The following is a 20,345-nucleotide window of genomic DNA, read 5'->3' as shown; positions in this document are numbered from 1 at the left end:
ACGTTTTGTGTAATAAAAAAGGGGTTTGTTGATCTAGTAAATAATCTTCCTTGAGAGAAGGTTGTTATCCAGAAAATTAGAAAACACATCGACAATAATACCGATTCCAAAAGAAAAGCTAAAAAAGTAAGCGAATGTAGACCTATTAATATGCTACCAATTTTTGAGAAAGTATTAAAATTACTAGTAAAAAAAACAAATTGAAATGTATCTTGAATCTAATGATATTATACGAAACATCAATCAGACTTTATAATAGTATACATGTGAAACGGCGATTCAAACCGTTATCGACGAATGGAAATTGATAAATTGAAGGAAAAATGGTAGAGATAATTTTTATAGATTTAGAATTAAGATCAAATATAAATAATAGAACACAACAGATCCTTTTAGTAATAAATGATCTAAATTAATTGCCACTGAATATGGAGTGCCAGAGGTCTGTATTACTTAGGATCTTTGTTATTTATTGTATATACAAACAATATAATTAAAGTCTGTCCACATACAGAAGAATGTAGTATAGAAATGTTCGCAGATGATGCATTAATATATGTAAGTAGAGAAAGTGGTGCGGAGTTAAAGAGTAAAATGAATATGGCATTTAGAATACATATTAGAAAAATTGATAAATATAAGTAAATTAAAAATGAATGCAAAAAAAACGAAATATATAATAGTGAATATAAGAAAATAATTGAAAAGAAATATTAGGTTAAAATGTTTGGAACTTAGGTAAAACAAATAGAAATAATGAAATATTTATTGTTAGGTATAATTATTGATGATAGACTCCGATTTAAAGACCACTGTGATTTATGGTAAAAAATAAGAAAGAAAAAAGTTTTCTAAATAGTCTAGGTAATTTTATATTGATGTATACTCTCCTCTCTCACTCTTCCCCTTTCCTTTCGTCCCTCCCTCACTCTTCCTCCCTCCCACCCCCTCCCTCCCTCCCGCTCTTCCCCTATTTATCTATTATTATTTTTCGTTCCACTTGCAATGACAATTTCAATGTAAACAAATAAACATTTACAAAATTAACAACATTTTATATTTGACTCTTCTATTATAAATTTGACAACGTTAACTCGATTTAAGTCGGTCATAAACTATCTGATATTTTATTTCATAAACAACTAAATTGTTGGATGTGCATATATTATATTACATACATATTTATTTATTACATTATATTACATATATATTTATTATATTACAATAGATGAAGACATAACGTACTATAAATCTATACAATCTATATTTACATTACTATATTTACATCTTCTTTGTAATCTAGATTTATCTTCTAAAGTTTTACATAATACAACCTTAATGTTTTCTATAATTTTTTTTTGCATTTTTTTTTAGTTTTTTTTAATAAATTTTCACAATTTTTACTTATGTTTTACAATAATATATTTATAAATTAAATATATATATTTTAATATATGTATATTTCATATATATTTTAATTATAAATTTATAAATATTTTAATATATATAAATATTATATATTTTACAATAGTTATTTATGAATAATTTTTAAATTTTTGGCAGTACATAAATAAAAACTTGACAATTTTCAGAATACTTCTGTTCTTGAAAATCATCATTGGAGATCAGCCATAGGATGTCTTCTAGACAGCGGAGTCTCGGCAGAATTACCGGCCGATGTGAGACCAGAACTTCAACGGCATATCAGTTCATTGATTTTAGCAACGGACATTACCAGACAACAAGAGTTTCTTTCACGTTTTACGGTATGATCCATTAGTCAATTTTTTACTTTGATTAACTAAATTAATCATCTCATTGCATGTTACAGGATTATTTAAGCAACAATTCACTTGAGATGAAACGTGCGGAAGATCGTCATTTTATTTTGCAAATTGCTCTAAAATGCGCTGATATTTCCAATCCTTGTAGACCATGGGATATATCAAAAAAATGGTCTTACAAAGTTTGCGAGGAATTCTTTAGACAGGGTGATTACGAGCGTCGTTTAAATCTTCCGGTAACACCGTTGTGCGATCGACATACCACTAGTATCCCAAAAATCCAGGCTGGTTTCTTTAAACACGTCGTCACTCCTCTTTATATGGAATGGCACCGTTTCCTTGGCGATGGCCTAAGCGTATCATTAATGGAATACTTAAGGACAAATCAGAAAAAATGGGAGACATTGATTAATCAAGAAACAAGCGAACAAACAGAAACCGAAATTTCTGAGCTGGATGAACCTGAAGGCGCCATTAGTTCAGGCGAGGAAGCAGCTGCCAACGATGATTCGGGCAGTATCGATTTATTAATACCAGCCGCTTATGCACAAACAGCGCAAATGCCGACGCTGCCAGGACGAGTTGGACTCGATCGCGTTGGTAGACGTCATTCTGTACCTTTAAGCATATCGAAACCGTTGAGTGTACCTTTACGTCAGACCCCCAGGAGAGAAAGTCTTCCGAGTGAACAAATCAAAGTAAAGAGTTCCTTGCAGAAACTAGAAAATCAAAGCTTATTGGAACCAAGCTCGTTATCTCTGTTATCCTCCAAAAGCAGCATGGCTGATTCATCGAATGTTAGCACTACTGAAAGACCAGTTAGCGCGGAGGATCTCCTACCAGAAACGAGTATAGCCAGTATTACCAGCAATACCGAGGCATCAAAATTAAGCTCAGTTTTGCAATCTGATGTTCAACCCAATGCACAAATTAAGCAACTCACAAGACAACAGACTTTCCCTCCGTTGCAATCGTACGTAAGAACAAGGTATATGTCTGCAACCGCGGAGATGTCACAATGTTACACTCAGATCTTAGTAGAAGCTGACAGTTCTTCCAATTCTTCAACTCCCACAAAGAATAAATCTTGTTCAAGCGGCCAATGTTGTTCGCCACCATCTATACATGATCCTGATACATGCTATCAAAAGAAATCCAACACCCTGAAAGTCTCTCAAAAATTACTGTCGGTAGATACCAAAAGACGAAGCTCCACTTTGTCGAATACGATTAAACAAAAACACGCTTTCAGCTCCGAGCGCCGTCATTCTATGCAAACTGTTCACACTGATGATTCTTTTTCTAAACATCGGCGCAAAAGATCTTCTTCTGCTCAAGAGTCTGATTCCACGCAAGTGTTCTATGTTACGTTAACAGGTTCCCACAGTGACAAAAACAATATTTCTGATATGTCTGTTGTAAAATCTAAATTGAATTCGGATTGCAATGTCAAACTTAATCGTCATAGTGCAAAATTAACGGTTCAAGAATTACGGACTACATTATCATCAAAAATAGTAGATGAATGTACTTCATCAGCTAAGAATGCACATTTTGACCAAGAACCGCGAAGATACTCAACTCCTATCACAGAGTATAGAACAATGATCGACCACGCAGGTAGACGTTACACCACAATTCCAGTGTCTTCTGAGTTTAACACTCATAAAGTGTTCTTTATTGGTAGTCCTCCCGATTCACCACCTCGTAATAATAGTGTGTCCTCGTCGAGTGATAGTAATAGTGAGCCAAAAAAAAATATAGATGATTCAAGTAACGAAGCTGTTATTATTGGTAGCAAGAGGGAATTGGATTGTACGAAAGAAAAAAATTCGAAGATCGTGAAGTTAAGTTCTGATGCGCAGATGAAGGAAAATGTTGATCCTCGTACAAACGACGATTTCGCTAAAACATTAGCGTTGTCCCGTAGGGGAAGTCAGGTAATATAAAATTGATTAAATTTTCAAGATTTTTTGTTTATTATATTATAAGATTCCTTGCCTATTATATTATAATGTCAAAGAAATTTTTTATTGAAATAAATCATTTTTTTATCATATATTTTATATTCTTTACATACTCTATATTCTTTAAATGTACTTTATGTATTATTTATTTAAAAATATTTTTTTTATTAAAAATATCGCCTGTTATTCCTGCTCATTTATGATGCCGCGTGGAGTGCCTTAATCGCTGGTTAACACGATATCTACCCTTGAGATCATCTGAAACAAAAAAATCAAATGGTGTTTTCTTCTGTATACATGTAGTTATCGCCTGAACTAGAAGTAAGCAAAAAAAATTTTTTTTAAGAAAATGGCGACTTGTCAAACTTAAATAATCGATTTTACTCTTAAAATTGGTAATTTTTTTTCCAATAAAAAAAAAGTATATAACGTATCACTTTTTCTTTAGTTCACGCGATAGAGGGATGTTTTCTGAACATACAGTTAAAATTTCAAGTCAATCGATTGAATAGTTTTTTAGAAATCGTATCAACCAGTTGTAAAAAACCTGTTTCGAGAAAAACGCGTTTAAAGTTTCAAGTTGAGTTTATGAAGATATATCAAGTACTTACAGCTAATCTGCTATACTAGGGTCGTACTGTATGCCTTCTTCTTTTTTTCTTTCTTCTTTCTTCTTTTCCTTTTGTCAACACAATGAAATCTATTCACATTGAATTGATCATGCAGCAGGGAGTTCAAACAGCTGTTGTGCGCTTCAAAATATACCTGCGCGTCGAGTCAGTTCACGGTTTATAACTTTCACAATTTAATTAATTTCAAATTAAAACTTTACAGAAGTATTTTCAAGACCTTAAACTAGAAGATTCCGTAAAAAAAATCGATTTTTTTGACCAAAAAAAAAGAGATTCCCCCCTTAAAATAAATATTAACTTTATCGAGAGTTTTTATTAATTTTTTAAAGAGTTTATTACATATTATATATGTTTGTTTATGTGGAAATCATACAGCGTAAATTTGAGAAGTAACGACATAATTGTTGAATTTACATATTTGTTATCGAAAAAATATATCAAAATTACTTTTGTTTCCACATACGAAATTTGTAACACCATCATTATTACAGTGATTGAAAAAAATTGTAACGGAACTGCAAATAAAGTGTTATTTCCTAAACTGATTTAAATTGGCTAATATTTTTTTCTGTTGTCTCTTTCAATATTTTGTCTTTTATTATCAATATTTATTTTATTAATATCTCTATAATTTTTGCAGGGATGGGCAAGAAGGCGCGGATCAGCTCCGGTCGGACTTCTATCGAAACTTGATGATTCTACTTTAATTTCTGTTCCTACCAGAATTGATCATAGTTGTAGACGTGGATCTGTACCGGCAGATATCACTAGACATCAAGGTATACACAAAAATAACTCTTTTTTTAAATATTATTTGTATGAGGTACGTTTTTTAATAAATATGGATAAGCTTTTGAATATAAACTTGCTCTCTCCTAAAAACTTTCATGTATTTTATTTTTATAATAGTTTGGCAATTGCTATCAAAAAAATTGAGCTGGAGAAGTACTTATCCATATTTACAATATTTCTATTTATACATTCTATATAAATACATTCTTCTTTATATATTAGTCGGAGGTTGTAATCGGCTCGCTTTAGGACCTCGAGAAAACAATTTGTTGGCCGTAAGAAGAGCTAGTCTTCCGCAAGAGATTGCATTGGGAAATCTTTTTGGAAATGTCTTGACTTTAAGTAGTAAGTACCTTTTAGGCCGGTATTTATAATCCATTCTTATATATAAAATCATCTTAAGACATGTTTTTAGTCGACTTAAGACGTTCAGCCAATCAGATGGCCGAATAGAATTTTAAGACCTTACTTAAAACGAGCTCGAATATAAGAACGGACTATGAATACCGGCCGTAGTAATGTAGGGAATAAGTGAATTCTAGTTCTTTTATCTTTTCTTTGAAAATGCGCCTTACAAGGCAGTGGAGTGTCTCTGTTAAGCCTTGTGGCCACGATACTAGAACTCGGTCCGAGTTCTCGATCTGAAAAATATTTAGCCAATCAACTTGCAGTTTTTATAGAAAAGCGGTAATCTTATTGGCTATTCGTTTCTCGGATTGAGAACTCGGACCAAGTTCTAGTATCGTGGCCACAAGGCTTTAGAAGCAGCGAGCGCCTTAAGTTTTTTTTAGTTTATTGAGGAACGCGCTAGAGAGTTTTTTGAGTTCAGTTCACAGACTTCTATATAATACTAGATTGCTAACTCCTTATGTATAAGACCTTAGACCATATAGAAATGGACCGCGCGTTAGTGATGGGGACTGCTTGCGAGTTGATAGACAAGGACAGATATGAGTGCTATATATAATAAAATATACCTCATTCGCGTTAACTTGTGTCGTAACAATAGTCAACACTTAGACCAAAGTTACTTCAAACAGAGTATATTCAAAACGTGACAACACAGCAATTGGAACAATTGGCAACGTTAACTCCCTTAAGGGATTAGTTTTTCCTTGTCACACACGTTAGTCGAATATCTCTTTCTCTTTCCCCCAACTCAGCAACAGCTCAAACAAAGGCATGCGCGGTCCATATATGTATATATGGTCTAAGTATAAGACAGCTCTAATTTTGTGTACAAACAAGTATGTATGACATCCCTTTTTGCGCATGCACTGTGAAGGCGCGTGTTGCACACATGTATATACATACTGAGTATGATAGACAAGCTTATATAAAAGATATAAAATAACTGCACATTTGTATCTCATAATTTAATATTTATATTTCTTACTTTTTTTACTAACACGACATATGTTCTGACAAGAATTAAAAACCGAAAGCAGGTTAGAAGTACATGTACTGATCATAATGGCGTCGGCACATGTCAGCGCATGCGCAGAAAGGGTCACCTTAGGGCGCGTTCGGGAAGACGCTATTAGCGCTAACAGCATCGTTCTATTTTTGTTCAACTTTTAATGAGTAACAAAGACAGAACGACACTGTTAGCGCTAATAGTATCTCTCCGAACGCGCTCTTATTAGTACATAAAATTCGAGGACACTTTATATAAGCAAAATCTTAGGGAGTTAGCAGTCTAGTATTATATAGAAGTCTGTGGTTCAGTTAATCAGTTGAGTCAGTTCGGTTCGTCTTTATCTTTAACACACAACGGCTGCGTTCAGCAGAGAAGCAAATCAGTGAGCGCTTAGTGATTCTTTACCGTGATTGGTTTCTGCACTTGGATCCAACAAAGATCTAAATGCAAGAACCAATCACAATAAAGAATCACTAAGCGCTCACTGATTTGCTTTCTCTGCTGAACGCAGCCAATGATACTATGTAAATTATTATCGAGACAATAAACGTATTATAAAACGATAATCCTACAGTAATATAACATATATAAATACATAAAACAAATATAAAATATAATTTTACATTGAATTATTTTAGGCGATCGTGAAAGCTTTTCAATCAACAACAATAATAATAACAACAACAACACTAATAACAGTAACAACAATGGAATTAGTAAACTATTCGACAGCAGCATTTCTGGAATGTTTTCCCCAAGACGAGGGTCAGTACCAGCAGACATATCCGAGTTACGCCACGATATGTTCAATAGAAATAGCGTAAATAGCAAATCACGAAGTCGTAAGAAGATTTTAAAAAGACGAAGTAGTGGGGGTCCGGAAATGTTCACTGACAAATCTATAATGGATGACGGGAACGATAATGGTACATGGCTCAAATGGAAGAGGGAAATAGGAACACGCGATTCTGTCTCCGAAGCGCTTGTCAAACGAAGAGGATCTCTACCCATAGAAATGGTGGCTGTTTCACATGCTGGTCGGTACAACAATAGATAAAGGAGGATATCGTAATACAAACGGGTACAAATACGTTTTCCAAAAATATATGTACATAATTTTGTGCATTCTACATCATTCCATTGTATTATTTTTTCTTTTCTGTTTCATAAAAAGTGACTATATACAAGAAACATAATTTTATTATATACAATTATTCATTAAAAGAAAATCAATTAACAGTCTTTTGAATGATCTTGATTATTTTAGGTTCGATATTCAAGCAAAAAAAGCGCTATATTTTCTATAGATTAATATCCTTTAATCTCTTTTATGTAGGATGATTCAGGATCTTTACAACAAATTCTAAGGAACAATAAATCTCGCAAGAAAGCGATTTATTTTTTTATTAGATAACCTATTTTCTGACGCATTAGGAGCAATGCAACAAGAAATCTTGAATCACCCTGTATAAATTAATGCAATATGTTTGCTGGGTTGTTTACAATAGAGTAGTAAAAATAACAAACACAAGCAATTGTACTTATTAAATATATAGAGAGTTTAACTATAGCAACAAAATTTATTTTTTTAATTTTTGTAATATATGTAATTGAACACATTATCTATTTTAATTAGAGAACTCAGATTTTTTTTTACTAAAAATAATTAAATTTGTAATATGTTTATGAACATATTGAAAATAATGTCTACGTTTTTTAAATATGTTGAGATGTATTTATTAATTATAATACGCTCAATATTGTACAAACAAAGAAAAAATTAAATGTTGCAAGTTTTTCAAATAAATTTTTTTCAATCAAACATATAGTTTTTAAATGAAACTAAATATGTACACGCACAAAAGTTATTCAAATTCACTGATTTTCATTCATTTCACTAATTTTTTCTTTATTTAAAAATATTAACACAATAATATTATATCAACTCAATAGCATAAGGAAAGAATCAAAACTAATCCCTTATACTATTTTGAAAATGTTTCAACATCAGCTACAAGAATCTATAAAATAATCTATAAAAGAAAATTCTTAATTAAAAAATTGAGTTTGATAAGTTTGGTAAGTTACTTAAGTTTAAATAAATAGGTATTATATTTTATTTCTTTTTTGGAACTGAACACACTTTTGTTTAGAACATTTTTTTTAATTTTGTATATTTTTTTAGATATTTAAGTGTCTCAATTTAAATGTGTGAATTGCCAAGTATGATAAGATTTCTACATCCTTAAAAACTATATTTAGTATTGAATTTTTCATCAACAATTTATATCTAAACTATTTTCTTTTACCTAAACTTTTATTTATTTATATTTTTCTAATAAAAATAAACAAAATTTTTTTTTTTACTAGAGATACAACTAGATCATGATCTTATTGTTAATGTATATCAAAATCATTGAGACTGGTTTTATTAATCGATATTTGTCTAGTACAAAGTTCATTAAAACTAGTAAGAGACAGTTCCGATTGTTTCCTTATGAAAGATTTACATGAGAAAATATGTATCATATATATACAAATAAACAAATCTTATTCTATGCATAAGGATCGTGATTATTATAATAAAATATTTTTAAAGTCTAACAAAATTTTTGTTTGTTATAGGATCAACATCGGCACCACACAGATCAAGCTTGTGGCGACTTTAGCTTTTCTGTAGAAACATGAGGACCGTCCATGATAGTGAACACATTGACAACAGTTTTTCCTGGAATAAAGGGTAATATCAGCGACGATTGATGACTGAATTTCAAGATTGTCGATATTGCAGATTTTCTTATTGATTGTGAACATAAACGAATAAATATTGTAATTATATTTTCGATGATTTTAATTGTTAGACATACATTACGATGCTGATCAATTAATTTGCATTTAAATTTCAAATCTCTGATAAGAGAATTTATATAAATGCGACAGCATATATTCTTGCCTATACTATATAAATTGAAATTAATCAGAAGTTTTACTTTTTATTATTATTAATCGAGAAAATGTTGCAAACTTATATATAACAGTAAAATCTCATTAATTTTGGCCCTCTGGCAGGATAAAAACGAACAATTCTCGGAAAACAAAAATTAACAAATGTCACCTCCAAAATGTGAGTTATCCAATCGCCGTATATACTTGCAACTGCGAAGGCAATTGGGCACATAAAACTACATATTATCTGTATGTCATCATGTAGTCCGGTGAACATAAAGGGGATGTGTGATATTAATATTCACTAAAATACATGGAGAAAGGGTATCAAAATTAACAGGGTCAAATCTAAGGAGACTCTACTTTATATAAAATATCAAGATATTAAATCATAGAGTCAATATATACATCAGTGAATAAAATATATGAAGTATATCTTAATATATAAGACATACTTCAGAAGTAGATGCAGCATTCATGAAAATCAAGAAAAGAATCTCAGATAAATATATAATCTATGTATGTGTATGTGTGATTTACTTCGTTTCTAAATTATAACTATTTTTTATATATTCTGACAGCTTTATACTTTATTTATGTTCATAAATGCTCAAAAATCAGTGTCTTGTGTGTATCTCTGATTTAGAACCTGTAAAATTTCATCTAAGATCTTATCTATTCGTAAATTTTAAATCTTGTTTAGAAATTTTTATTATACATCATTTCAAAAGTAAAAAAAGAATTATAAAAAATTATATTACAGTACTTCAATAGATCATTCCAGATAGCCAAATTTGCCAGGAGCATGTATTACAAAATTGTTACATATATTATATTGACAAAATTCCAACAATAGTTAAGCAATAATAAACCATTTTTAGCTAATGTCAGCAGAAATAGAAATGCAACAGAAAACGAGCAAATCCTCTGTGTACGTGCGCGCGCGCGCGCATGTGTATGTACATGTGTTTGTACGTGTGTGTGTGCGTGTACGCGCCCACTATAAAATATAATATTTAAAAAGATGTTACAAGAATTTAAATGAAACTTGCTAGCATAAAAATAAAGTTTTAACATTGCATATTTATTAATACAATATTTCAACAAAAAATAAACCAAACTATAATTGTAACTATAACATAACGTACTGGTAGAATATAGCTTAAAAATCGAATAAGCACATTATGATGCCAGAAACGCGGTCTCGAACATGCACTGCTGCCTAATAAAATAAATTATAATAAAAAAAAGCACAACAAAAGTACAGCGTAGTCTGTTATCATGAAATAATAGCCGAAACACGGTAACATTACAAGTAAGATATGTTTGAATAAGGTATAGTAGTCAAATTATAATCTTTTTTTCATTTATGTACTACTATGTAATCTACTTATCTCATAATCAAATTTTTATGCCACTATCAGATATAAAATCTGGAAAGCACGGTTATTGCGAATAAAAGTATAATATATCTGTTATATCAGTTTAATTTCTGATATATTTTTAAGACAAAAGGAGATTCAGAATATTAATTTATTTAAAGGGCAGATTAAAATTCTCCGCTTATTTTATAATAAGACATAAATGAAAATTAAATTCTTATATAAATAAAATTTTGCGTTTTGTGAATTAAATAAATTGTTTAAATTTAATTATTTAATTATTCATTTAATTAGACCAATTTTTTTATATGCTATATAGAAAATAACTATGATATATTATAACATGTTATATTACATTTATGTTACATTTATGTCATATTTATGAATGAAAAATTATAAATAATATCAGTGACTTTTTGGTAAAACACGTTGCAATGATATTTGTAACATTTAATTTTGTTGTACTTCTGTTACATTAATTTAAGTGCTTATTAGATGTGTTCTAATGTCCATTGTCGTGTGTTTACCGTTTCACATCGTAACGACAGGCTTTCTGCTACATTCAGCTATACATTTAATACGATAAACCGTGCTGTATTTTCGCCGCGATTTATCACTACATTATTATTATGCTAGCTACGTAATTTCTGCTTGATTTCTGTAGCTCTTTGTCGATACTGCTCGATACGTACATACACATATACTCACGATATAATAGCAGACAATGCTTGTTTCTATTACTATTTTTGTCATATCACTATATCAGCAAGCTATATGCTGTCAGAACCTGAATTTAATAAGGATACATAAAAAAACATACCGAGAAATTATATGATTGAATTTGTTGACGTATTCTTGAGACATTGCTAGCATTTTACTATCTGGGATGCTTTTCTAGTGAATATTTACCTTTATATAATCACACAAGTCCATAAAATTTCCGGCTGACATATTTTGTCAAGATCACGATTCTGAAAAAAATTTATCTTCATAAAATTTTTAATCATTGATTTCACACATTGTTGTTAAAAAAGTTATTAATAAATAAGAGTTCGACTACAAAAGTATTTTTTATATATAATGAATAAAAAATAAACTGATAAGTAAACTTCATTACATTCCCAGTTTACGTTCAAATTTTCTTTTGCATAGACTTTTATTTATTCAAAATTTTTTAATAAATAACAACTAAGACCTTTTATTCAGAGACATGACCTTATATATGATCAATATATATCAGTTGAAAGATTTTTGTCTGATTATGTAAAGTTAAATATTGTCATCAAAGTTGTATATAAAATATAAAATGTTATAAACACTTCAATGGAGTCATATTTAATAATTCGCAAGATAAATGTATAAAATAATTCATGAATTTATTAGAACATTATATTAACTATAATTTAGAAACAAAGTAAAATAGATCATATATTTATATAAACCGTTTATTCTTTTTTATGTAAATTCTCTGAAACTGAACTGTATCTCATATATTGAGATATTATATAAGCATTATATAATGTATAAGAATTATATGCTAATGTCTTCCTTGCAATTCATGTGTCCGTGTGGGAGAAGTAAAAAAGCCCACTGGGGGGGGGGGGGGCTAAACTTTACATCTCTCTATTTGTGCCACATATATGAAAGTTATGCAGAATGCGACATTCAGGAAGTAAAATATTTAACCATGGTTCAAGTTAAATTTAGTAATCGAGCTCACTTAAAAAAGTAAAAAGAGAAAGAGAGAGAGGGAAAAAAAAAAGAATATGATCATATGCATAGAATTTATAATATGACGATTTTTTAATAATTAAAATGCTTATGAATGGAGAAGGAAAAAAGACTGGTAGAAGACAATTTGCCGCTACATACTTATACGCTGAAAAAGATGTAGATTGAAAAAAAAACGAAATAACATTTGCTCATAGCTAGGCAAAAATTACGATTTTCGAGAGTTTTACAGAATAACATCAGGCCCTTAATTAACGAATCGCAATACATGTTTTAATTAAATTTATAAATTAATCTTTGACATTAAATTTTTTATAATTTAATAATCATATGTATTTTACATCACATATATTTTTACATTGAACATACATATACATATACGAAAGAAAATTAATCAAATGAATTTTAATGTATTTTTAACTCGAGAATAATAATTCAAAACAACAAAAGCTGATTCTATTTAATTGATTCTAAAATAAATATATACGAAACAGTGGTTTTCTTTAGTATTTTATCAATTATAACAAATACAAACAAGCATTCCACGAAAACAGTAATATACAATGTAAAATAAAAATTAGTTACATAATAATAACAATAATAATAATAATTGCATGAGACAACTTCCTACGTGGAAATTGTTAAGTTAAACAAGTCCAACATTGATTTAGTAGCATCGTTATTTATGTTCAAATTATGGTCAACTACTTAATGTTCGCGATATCCAACTAAACGTTGTTGTCTCGTTGTTGATTAATAGTTGAGTTTTATATTAAAATTAGTCATATTACAATTTAAAAAACAATTTTCAATGCAGAATAATATTGCAGTGCTGTGCCAATAATGTTTATTAGTTTCTTATGTTTATACAGGATATTATCATGACTACATCTTGTATTCGACTTTCTACTACATATTAATTAAAGTCCACGAAGAAAACGCAAATAATAAATAGTGAAGATATGTGATATCTATGTTTATATATAAATCTTAAAATTGGATTAAATGTTTATAGAGGATATTTCAGAATATTAACTAATTTATAGCTGTATTTGACAGAGATTTAATAAAATATCAATCAATACTAATTTTATCGACAGAATTATTTTCAAAATACAATGCTAATTGTATATCTTTTTGCACTAATAAATAATTGACACGTATCTTTCTTGTCAGTTTATGCAATTAATCGCAAAATACAATAGTTAATAAGTACACTCTTGTGAAGGAATTTTACTAGTCTAATTTTGGCAGCACGCATGATATTCACTCACAATCAGTGTTGGATCGTTTCTAAATTTCTACGTAGGTTCCCTGATGGAAATATTTTACTTTAGAAATTATGATAAAAAGTCATACTGAGAAATAGTGAATCACATACTGAAATCTCTATTATCTTATAAATTTCTATTGTCCTATTTTCATTGTGATTTTATTAAAATTTTAACAAAAATTTAAATAAAGTTAGTTTAACAAAAAAATATTACTAAAAATAGATTTTAAATATTTTATTGATATTAAAATATAATAAACTTATGTCATTTTTATATTGATATTGCTATCTATATAAAATATATATAATAATTTAATAAATATTAATATAAAAAAATGTTTAAAAATATTGCACAACTATATTTTTTTCTTGAAATTCTATAAGTGTAAATGAAAATAAATACTTTCTCAAGTATTTCTTTTAATAGATTCGTCAAAATCATCTTTTTCACATCTTTAATTTTATTAAACTTTAAATTGATTTTAAAAATTAATAAAAATTCAATTGATTTTAAAAATTAATAAAAACTACATATATATATCCGATTATAAGTTATTAAATCTTTTAAAGAATATAATAAAAAAATTATATATTACAACATTTTATATATTTATGCAAAATATTTGATATAATATTTTATTGCATTTTATTTTTGATACAAAAATTAAATTTTGACTTTAATGCAACAATTTTGCAATGTTTTTCATTGTTCCTTATATCGAAAAATTAATATAAAAAAAATTAAAAAATCAACAAATATTAAATTTTAATATTGAATTTTGACATATAATACACTCATTTATAAATAATATACAAATTTATTATAATTATTATAATTGGAATTTTTTCATAAATTTTCATATTTTGCATTCTTTAATTTAATTTTGAAAGATTATGCAATAATTTCATCAACAGTTTTCACCAATATTTCAACAAATTTTATTTAAATAATCTTTGAAAATTTCGTAACCTTTAATAAAATTCTATAAATTTTAAAACAAAATAATGTTTTGCAAAGTTAACAAATTAGTTTTTAATTTTTTACAATGATGTTTTTATCATTAAGTTATAGTTTATAGTATTCAATTATATCTTTTATTTTGTGAAAATTTTAATTTATATTAAAATAGTATCAATCATTTATATTTACATTGTCAAATATAGTCAAGTCCTTATTTGTGAGGGATAGATATTTCTGCCAAAATGACTGAATATAGGATAGTAACATGTATGGAAATATAAGGAATACATTGTGAAAAAAATTAAAAATTAAGAAAAATATTACTAAAAGATAATTTTATTTCAAATTAACAATATATAACATTAACAAATACTATAATATTAACTATTTAATATTGAATATATCATTGCATAATATCTTCTGAGAGCTATATGTTATTAAAATTACAATAATGCAACAATTGCAACAAAATGACTCAAATATTGAATACGATTGATCAAAAATTGATTATAAAATTTGGTAATTTTTTTTCTTGTTTTACAATACTTTGTAGGCTCCTGAACTCAACTTGTATTTGGTCATTGTTTCTATTTTTTATTCAATTATCACGAAGAATTCATAAAGATGATAGAATAGAATTGGAATTTTCTGGTCGCGAAAAAGTAGAGTAGTAGCAAATTTTTACTCCACGAATACCGAAAACGAAGAGTGAACTCCCTAATAAAGAGCTTGGACTTGAAACTGTAATTTATTGTAATTTCTACAGAATATTTCCATCAAGATGATTAATAATAATTTCTATGGTACGGGATTCTATTACAGGATATTGCCCATGCCTATTCTGTGAATTCAAAAGCCACGGGATGGACTTGACGAGCAAAAACCTGACAAATAAATAATAATAATAATAATAAAACAATAATAAAATAGTAATAATAAACTAAAAATAACAACGGTAGAGAGAGTAGCAACAATAAAATTGTTAAACTATTACACTTTTATTATCGTTCATAATTCTGTAATCATCAGCATTGTTATTATCATTATCATTGTCGTCGTTGTTATAATTGTAACAATGTTTAAATAAATAGACGTTTTTACGATTAGATAACGATTATAGCGATATATACGCTATATATATATATATATATATATATATATATATATATATGCAATTTATCTTCAAGTTAATTAGTTAACAAAATGTTGATTAATTATATAATTATTATTTATTATTGACAGTTACCATGCGTATTAGATTTATGGTACGTGAATTGAAATAAATCAAAAGTTATAAGATGCGTATAATATATAACAAAAGTTGTATTAATACGCGAACATATTTTCAATATAAATATTATTATACTGCCTTTGTCCGTAAATACGATAACTAATGTAAATTCAGAATTTTTAATGATATTTGTATGTTGTTGGAATTATCATCTGCATCGAGTTTTGATAATATTGTCATTTACATTCAAAACCACAAAAAGCGAATTAGACTTCCATCTCGTTCACGGTTTATTACATATTTCACGTACTGTTTTAATCTGTCGTACTCAAATAATCCCCGAAAGTAAAATAAATAATATTACTAACAATAAGTCTTATAGAAACTCATAAAAAAAATAAAAAATATCAAGTATAAGTTTTACAATTAATCAAAAATAATTATTATATCTATGTTGTATGACTTTTTATATAGGTAGATTTTTAAAGTACATTTACACGAACACTAGCAGTCTTTTTCTTATTGATTTTCCAAAATCTCGATTAAGCAGTTAACAATGCCTTGTATATATCTTATTTTCTTATCAAAACTAATTTATTTTATCATGTCACGTAATAAGCATATATAATATTTCTTACTGCAACATCCAACATAAATAATTATGTTTTTACAATATTTATTACACAGGTGATAGTTGCAAGATATCCAAGACAATGAAACATTATAAAACTATGTTAGTATTTAGATTAGCATAAAATTTCTTACTCTTTTGACTCTATAAAAAAAGAAACACATACGCACTATATAATTAATATACGAAGTATTAATATATATGAATGATATCATGGAATAACATTAAAACAAAAAACAAAGAAATTTAATTAACAAATTAATTTAATATACAATAACTTTTTAAGAAACTTATCTTTATCAGATAGACCAAGCAAATGGGACTAAAAATAAGAAACTTTTTGTGAAAATAATAATTGTCTTAAGCTTATCTGGAATAAATATAACTTCTCAGTATTTCTATATATGACCACGCTGTCCAAACACTTTTTGAAAAATTTATTGCACCTGTAGACATACATGTTCCCTTTTGTCGAATTACTTCATTGCTTTACTAAGGCTTAATAATTGATGTTTTTTGACGAAAATAAATAGATAAATAAAAGGTTACATATAAAAAAAACATTTTTCCACTTCCGATTTTCAAATATTATATATCTACAATTTTCAAAATTGTGATTATATTTTCAAAGAAATGTAAAAGAAAAAGCAAAATATAATAAGCTCCAGATTGAATTTGTTGTAAAACATAAACTTCGTTATATTGAATTATCAATCCATCATTAAAAAAAAATTTATTACATTAAAAATAGTATTTTATTGATTTACGTTATAATATAATTCTCACTGTAATTTACATAATAATTATTATATATATAGCTATGCTTGTCATATGAGTATAATATGTAACAAATAATGTAAGCATCTTTTTGAATATCACTTAAAACATCTGTATTCTTCTCCGTTTAGACGAACATAAATACTGCACTAATCTTTTTTTTTTGTGATTCTCGTATATAATATAATTCTTGTATAATATAATCATTTAATTATTATAAAATCTTCATAAATTATATTTAATGACGTATATTTACGTCCATAAATGAGTTCATTTATCTTACAATACAGATCTTTATGCGAAATAAATGCTCACACATGTAAAACTCTGAAATAATAATTATTTTTTATAGTGATTATAAGTGATATGTAATGTTATCTTAGAATTGGTATATCATTTGTTATCTCGAAATAATAAAATAATTTTTTGTTATATATGTACATTTTAATACTGTTACAAATGTTTTAAAATGATTTAAAAGACATAAACAATAAATAATTTTGGTTCTTATTGTTGTTTTATATACAAATAATATTCCCAAAACTTGAAAATTTTCTTTGCACTGCAAATTCATGTAACAATAATAAACAAACAAATATGTACAATAATTGTCCACAATTTAAACACTGTATTTATATTACATTGAATTTATTTTATTTATAATAATACAAATGAACAAGTTGTGCAACATCAATTCTGTCGAATGCGTTTCAATGCGCAATTAATTAGTGATATATTATAATAATTCTTTTGTAAATATTTTGTATATTGTAAGATTCAATAAACATCCCAATAAGAAATCCCAGGTAGCAAGCACATGTCATTTTGACGTCGAAAACTAGTCATTTCTGGTTCAATGACGTCACATGACCAAATAATATCTAATTTAAAACATCTTTTTTGTGACTTCTTAATAATGTTGTAAAAAAACGTCATAATATCATGATTCTTAAGTTATTATAAATCGCCTAAGTATTATTATTTTTTAACTAAAAACTCATTTAATTTTTTATAATATCTTAAATTATTAAAACAATTTTGTGTATAATTTTGATATTTACAAGTCTCTATATCTCAGGACCTTAACATGAATTTCCTCTATAACCTGGAACTTAATTATGACATTTGATCATGAATCTTTTCCTCTAGCGTGAACTCGTAAAAATTGAAAACTTTCATTAACGAATTCAATATTTGCGAATGAATTTTTCATTTTTTACATTTTTCACGCTAGAGGAAAAGATTCATGATCAAATGTAATTAAAACGTCACTAATATAAATAGGTCTAAAATGGTCATAAAGTCACGTCTTTTTAACGTCTTGAAATGTCGTTATCGGTCTGTGACGTTAGTTCTGTCATTTTTACGCCATTACATCACGTCATTGGTTCGAACTGACTAATAAAATAATTATTTTGACGTCAAAATGTCGTGTGCTTGCTACCTGGGATACTGTTTGTTACAGTAATATAAATGATAGTAATAAATAATATAATGTAAGTAATCTACATAATCTGTATAATATAAAACTGTAGTATATACCACACGTATTATTTTACAATATTACATCAATACTGTTACAGCCAAGCTTGAAAGGTAAGTCAGTGGAAAAACGTAACAAATATTTCTCGAAAGATAAACGTTTTCCTGTGTGTGTTTCGGATCAAATTATAAATATCAATATATATATATATATATAAAATTTATGTGTGTGTATTTGCATTTAATTTCACTTTAAATAAAAATTATTTAATTATTATTAAAATCTACTGGTATCGTAAATTTGTGTGCAAAATCAGCGAATATTCTAATATATTGAATGGTCAGTGAAAGATGCATGTAAGTGTGGGTATGAAGTGTTAATAGGGGCTAATAAAAGTTAATAAGAGTCCATAATAGATAAGAAAAAAGTAAGCAGGTTATGGGTTCCAAAACGTTATCCAACAGGTTTTTACTGCACTTAAGAATTTTAAGACATCGATGAACAATTTACTTGGAATTTATTATATTGTGATCGAAAAAATATAAAAATAGATCTTTAAATCGAAATCAACAGGTATCAGTTTCTTGACCGTCTAATAGCATCCAGATTTCTTCAAGGATTTTGGTATCGCAGATAATTTATATTCTTGATTGATATCTTCCCCGGACTGCGTTATATCTAAAAAGTCAAAGTTAATTTATTTACAACGTATTAATAAAATTTAGATTGACACTAACGGTGCAAATTAAAAAAATACAACGATATTATGATTTATGTTTTTATTATGCGATGATTGGACATGATATAAAAATAAAGCGATAGATTTTTGGATGAACGCATGAATGCTCTTGATTCCCCTATATTGATAATTAATTTAACTTTAGAAAGATTAACTTTTTAAAGATAAATATTTTTTTAGACTCTCAATAAAGACATTCCAATCAATGTTCCAATCTTATGAAAAAAAAAACTTTTCTCATATTTAGTTCCAATCTTATGAAAAAAAAACTTTTCTCATACTTTCTTTATATATATATATATATTTAATCATTTATATATATTATCATTCTTAATACACATATTAATATTATAACTTTACATTACTTGCAAATATATAACAAAAATGAATTTTATATATTAAAATTTAAAAGAAAATTAGTGTTAATTATATTTGAAAATATACTAATTTTTTATACTGAAAATATCAAATTGTTTTATAATAATTATTTTTCTTTACCTTATTCTAATTATTATTTTGTATTGTGCTTTCTACTTTAATAATCGCAGATTTTTCTACTCGTCTTTTTCTACTTCTTTTTACGAAGATAAAACTCA

General features: G+C 27.5%; 1 protein-coding gene across 20 annotated transcripts in view; it reads left to right on the top strand.

Annotated features, from left to right (window-relative positions):
* The window catches only part of LOC140668128 (uncharacterized), a 165,270-nt gene extending 149,335 nt beyond the window's left edge, over positions 1-15,935 (top strand). For 16 of the 20 annotated variants that reach the window (XM_072896799.1, XM_072896797.1, XM_072896795.1 and 13 more), the window contains 6 exons: positions 1,593-1,766; positions 1,832-3,724; positions 5,024-5,162; positions 5,398-5,520; positions 7,234-7,632; positions 9,221-9,425. In XM_072896799.1, the coding sequence (XP_072752900.1) occupies positions 1,593-1,766; positions 1,832-3,724; positions 5,024-5,162; positions 5,398-5,520; positions 7,234-7,632; positions 9,221-9,264 (2,772 nt within the window). In that variant the 3' untranslated portion in view covers positions 9,265-9,425. Of the gene's footprint in view, positions 1-1,592; positions 1,767-1,831; positions 3,725-5,023; positions 5,163-5,397; positions 5,521-7,233; positions 7,677-9,220; positions 9,426-9,664; positions 14,159-15,710 lie in introns of those variants that run through there. The other 4 variants (XR_012047125.1, XR_012047124.1, XR_012047123.1 and 1 more) reach the window with 4 other exon arrangements.
* The last annotated feature ends 4,410 nt before the right edge of the window (positions 15,936-20,345 follow it).

The sequence above is a fragment of the Anoplolepis gracilipes genome, chromosome 7, assembly GCF_047496725.1.
Source record: "Anoplolepis gracilipes chromosome 7, ASM4749672v1, whole genome shotgun sequence".
Classification (NCBI taxonomy): Eukaryota; Metazoa; Arthropoda; class Insecta; order Hymenoptera; family Formicidae; genus Anoplolepis; species Anoplolepis gracilipes.
Note: the sequence above shows the minus strand (reverse complement) of the source record. Positions and strands in the feature narration are given on the sequence as shown.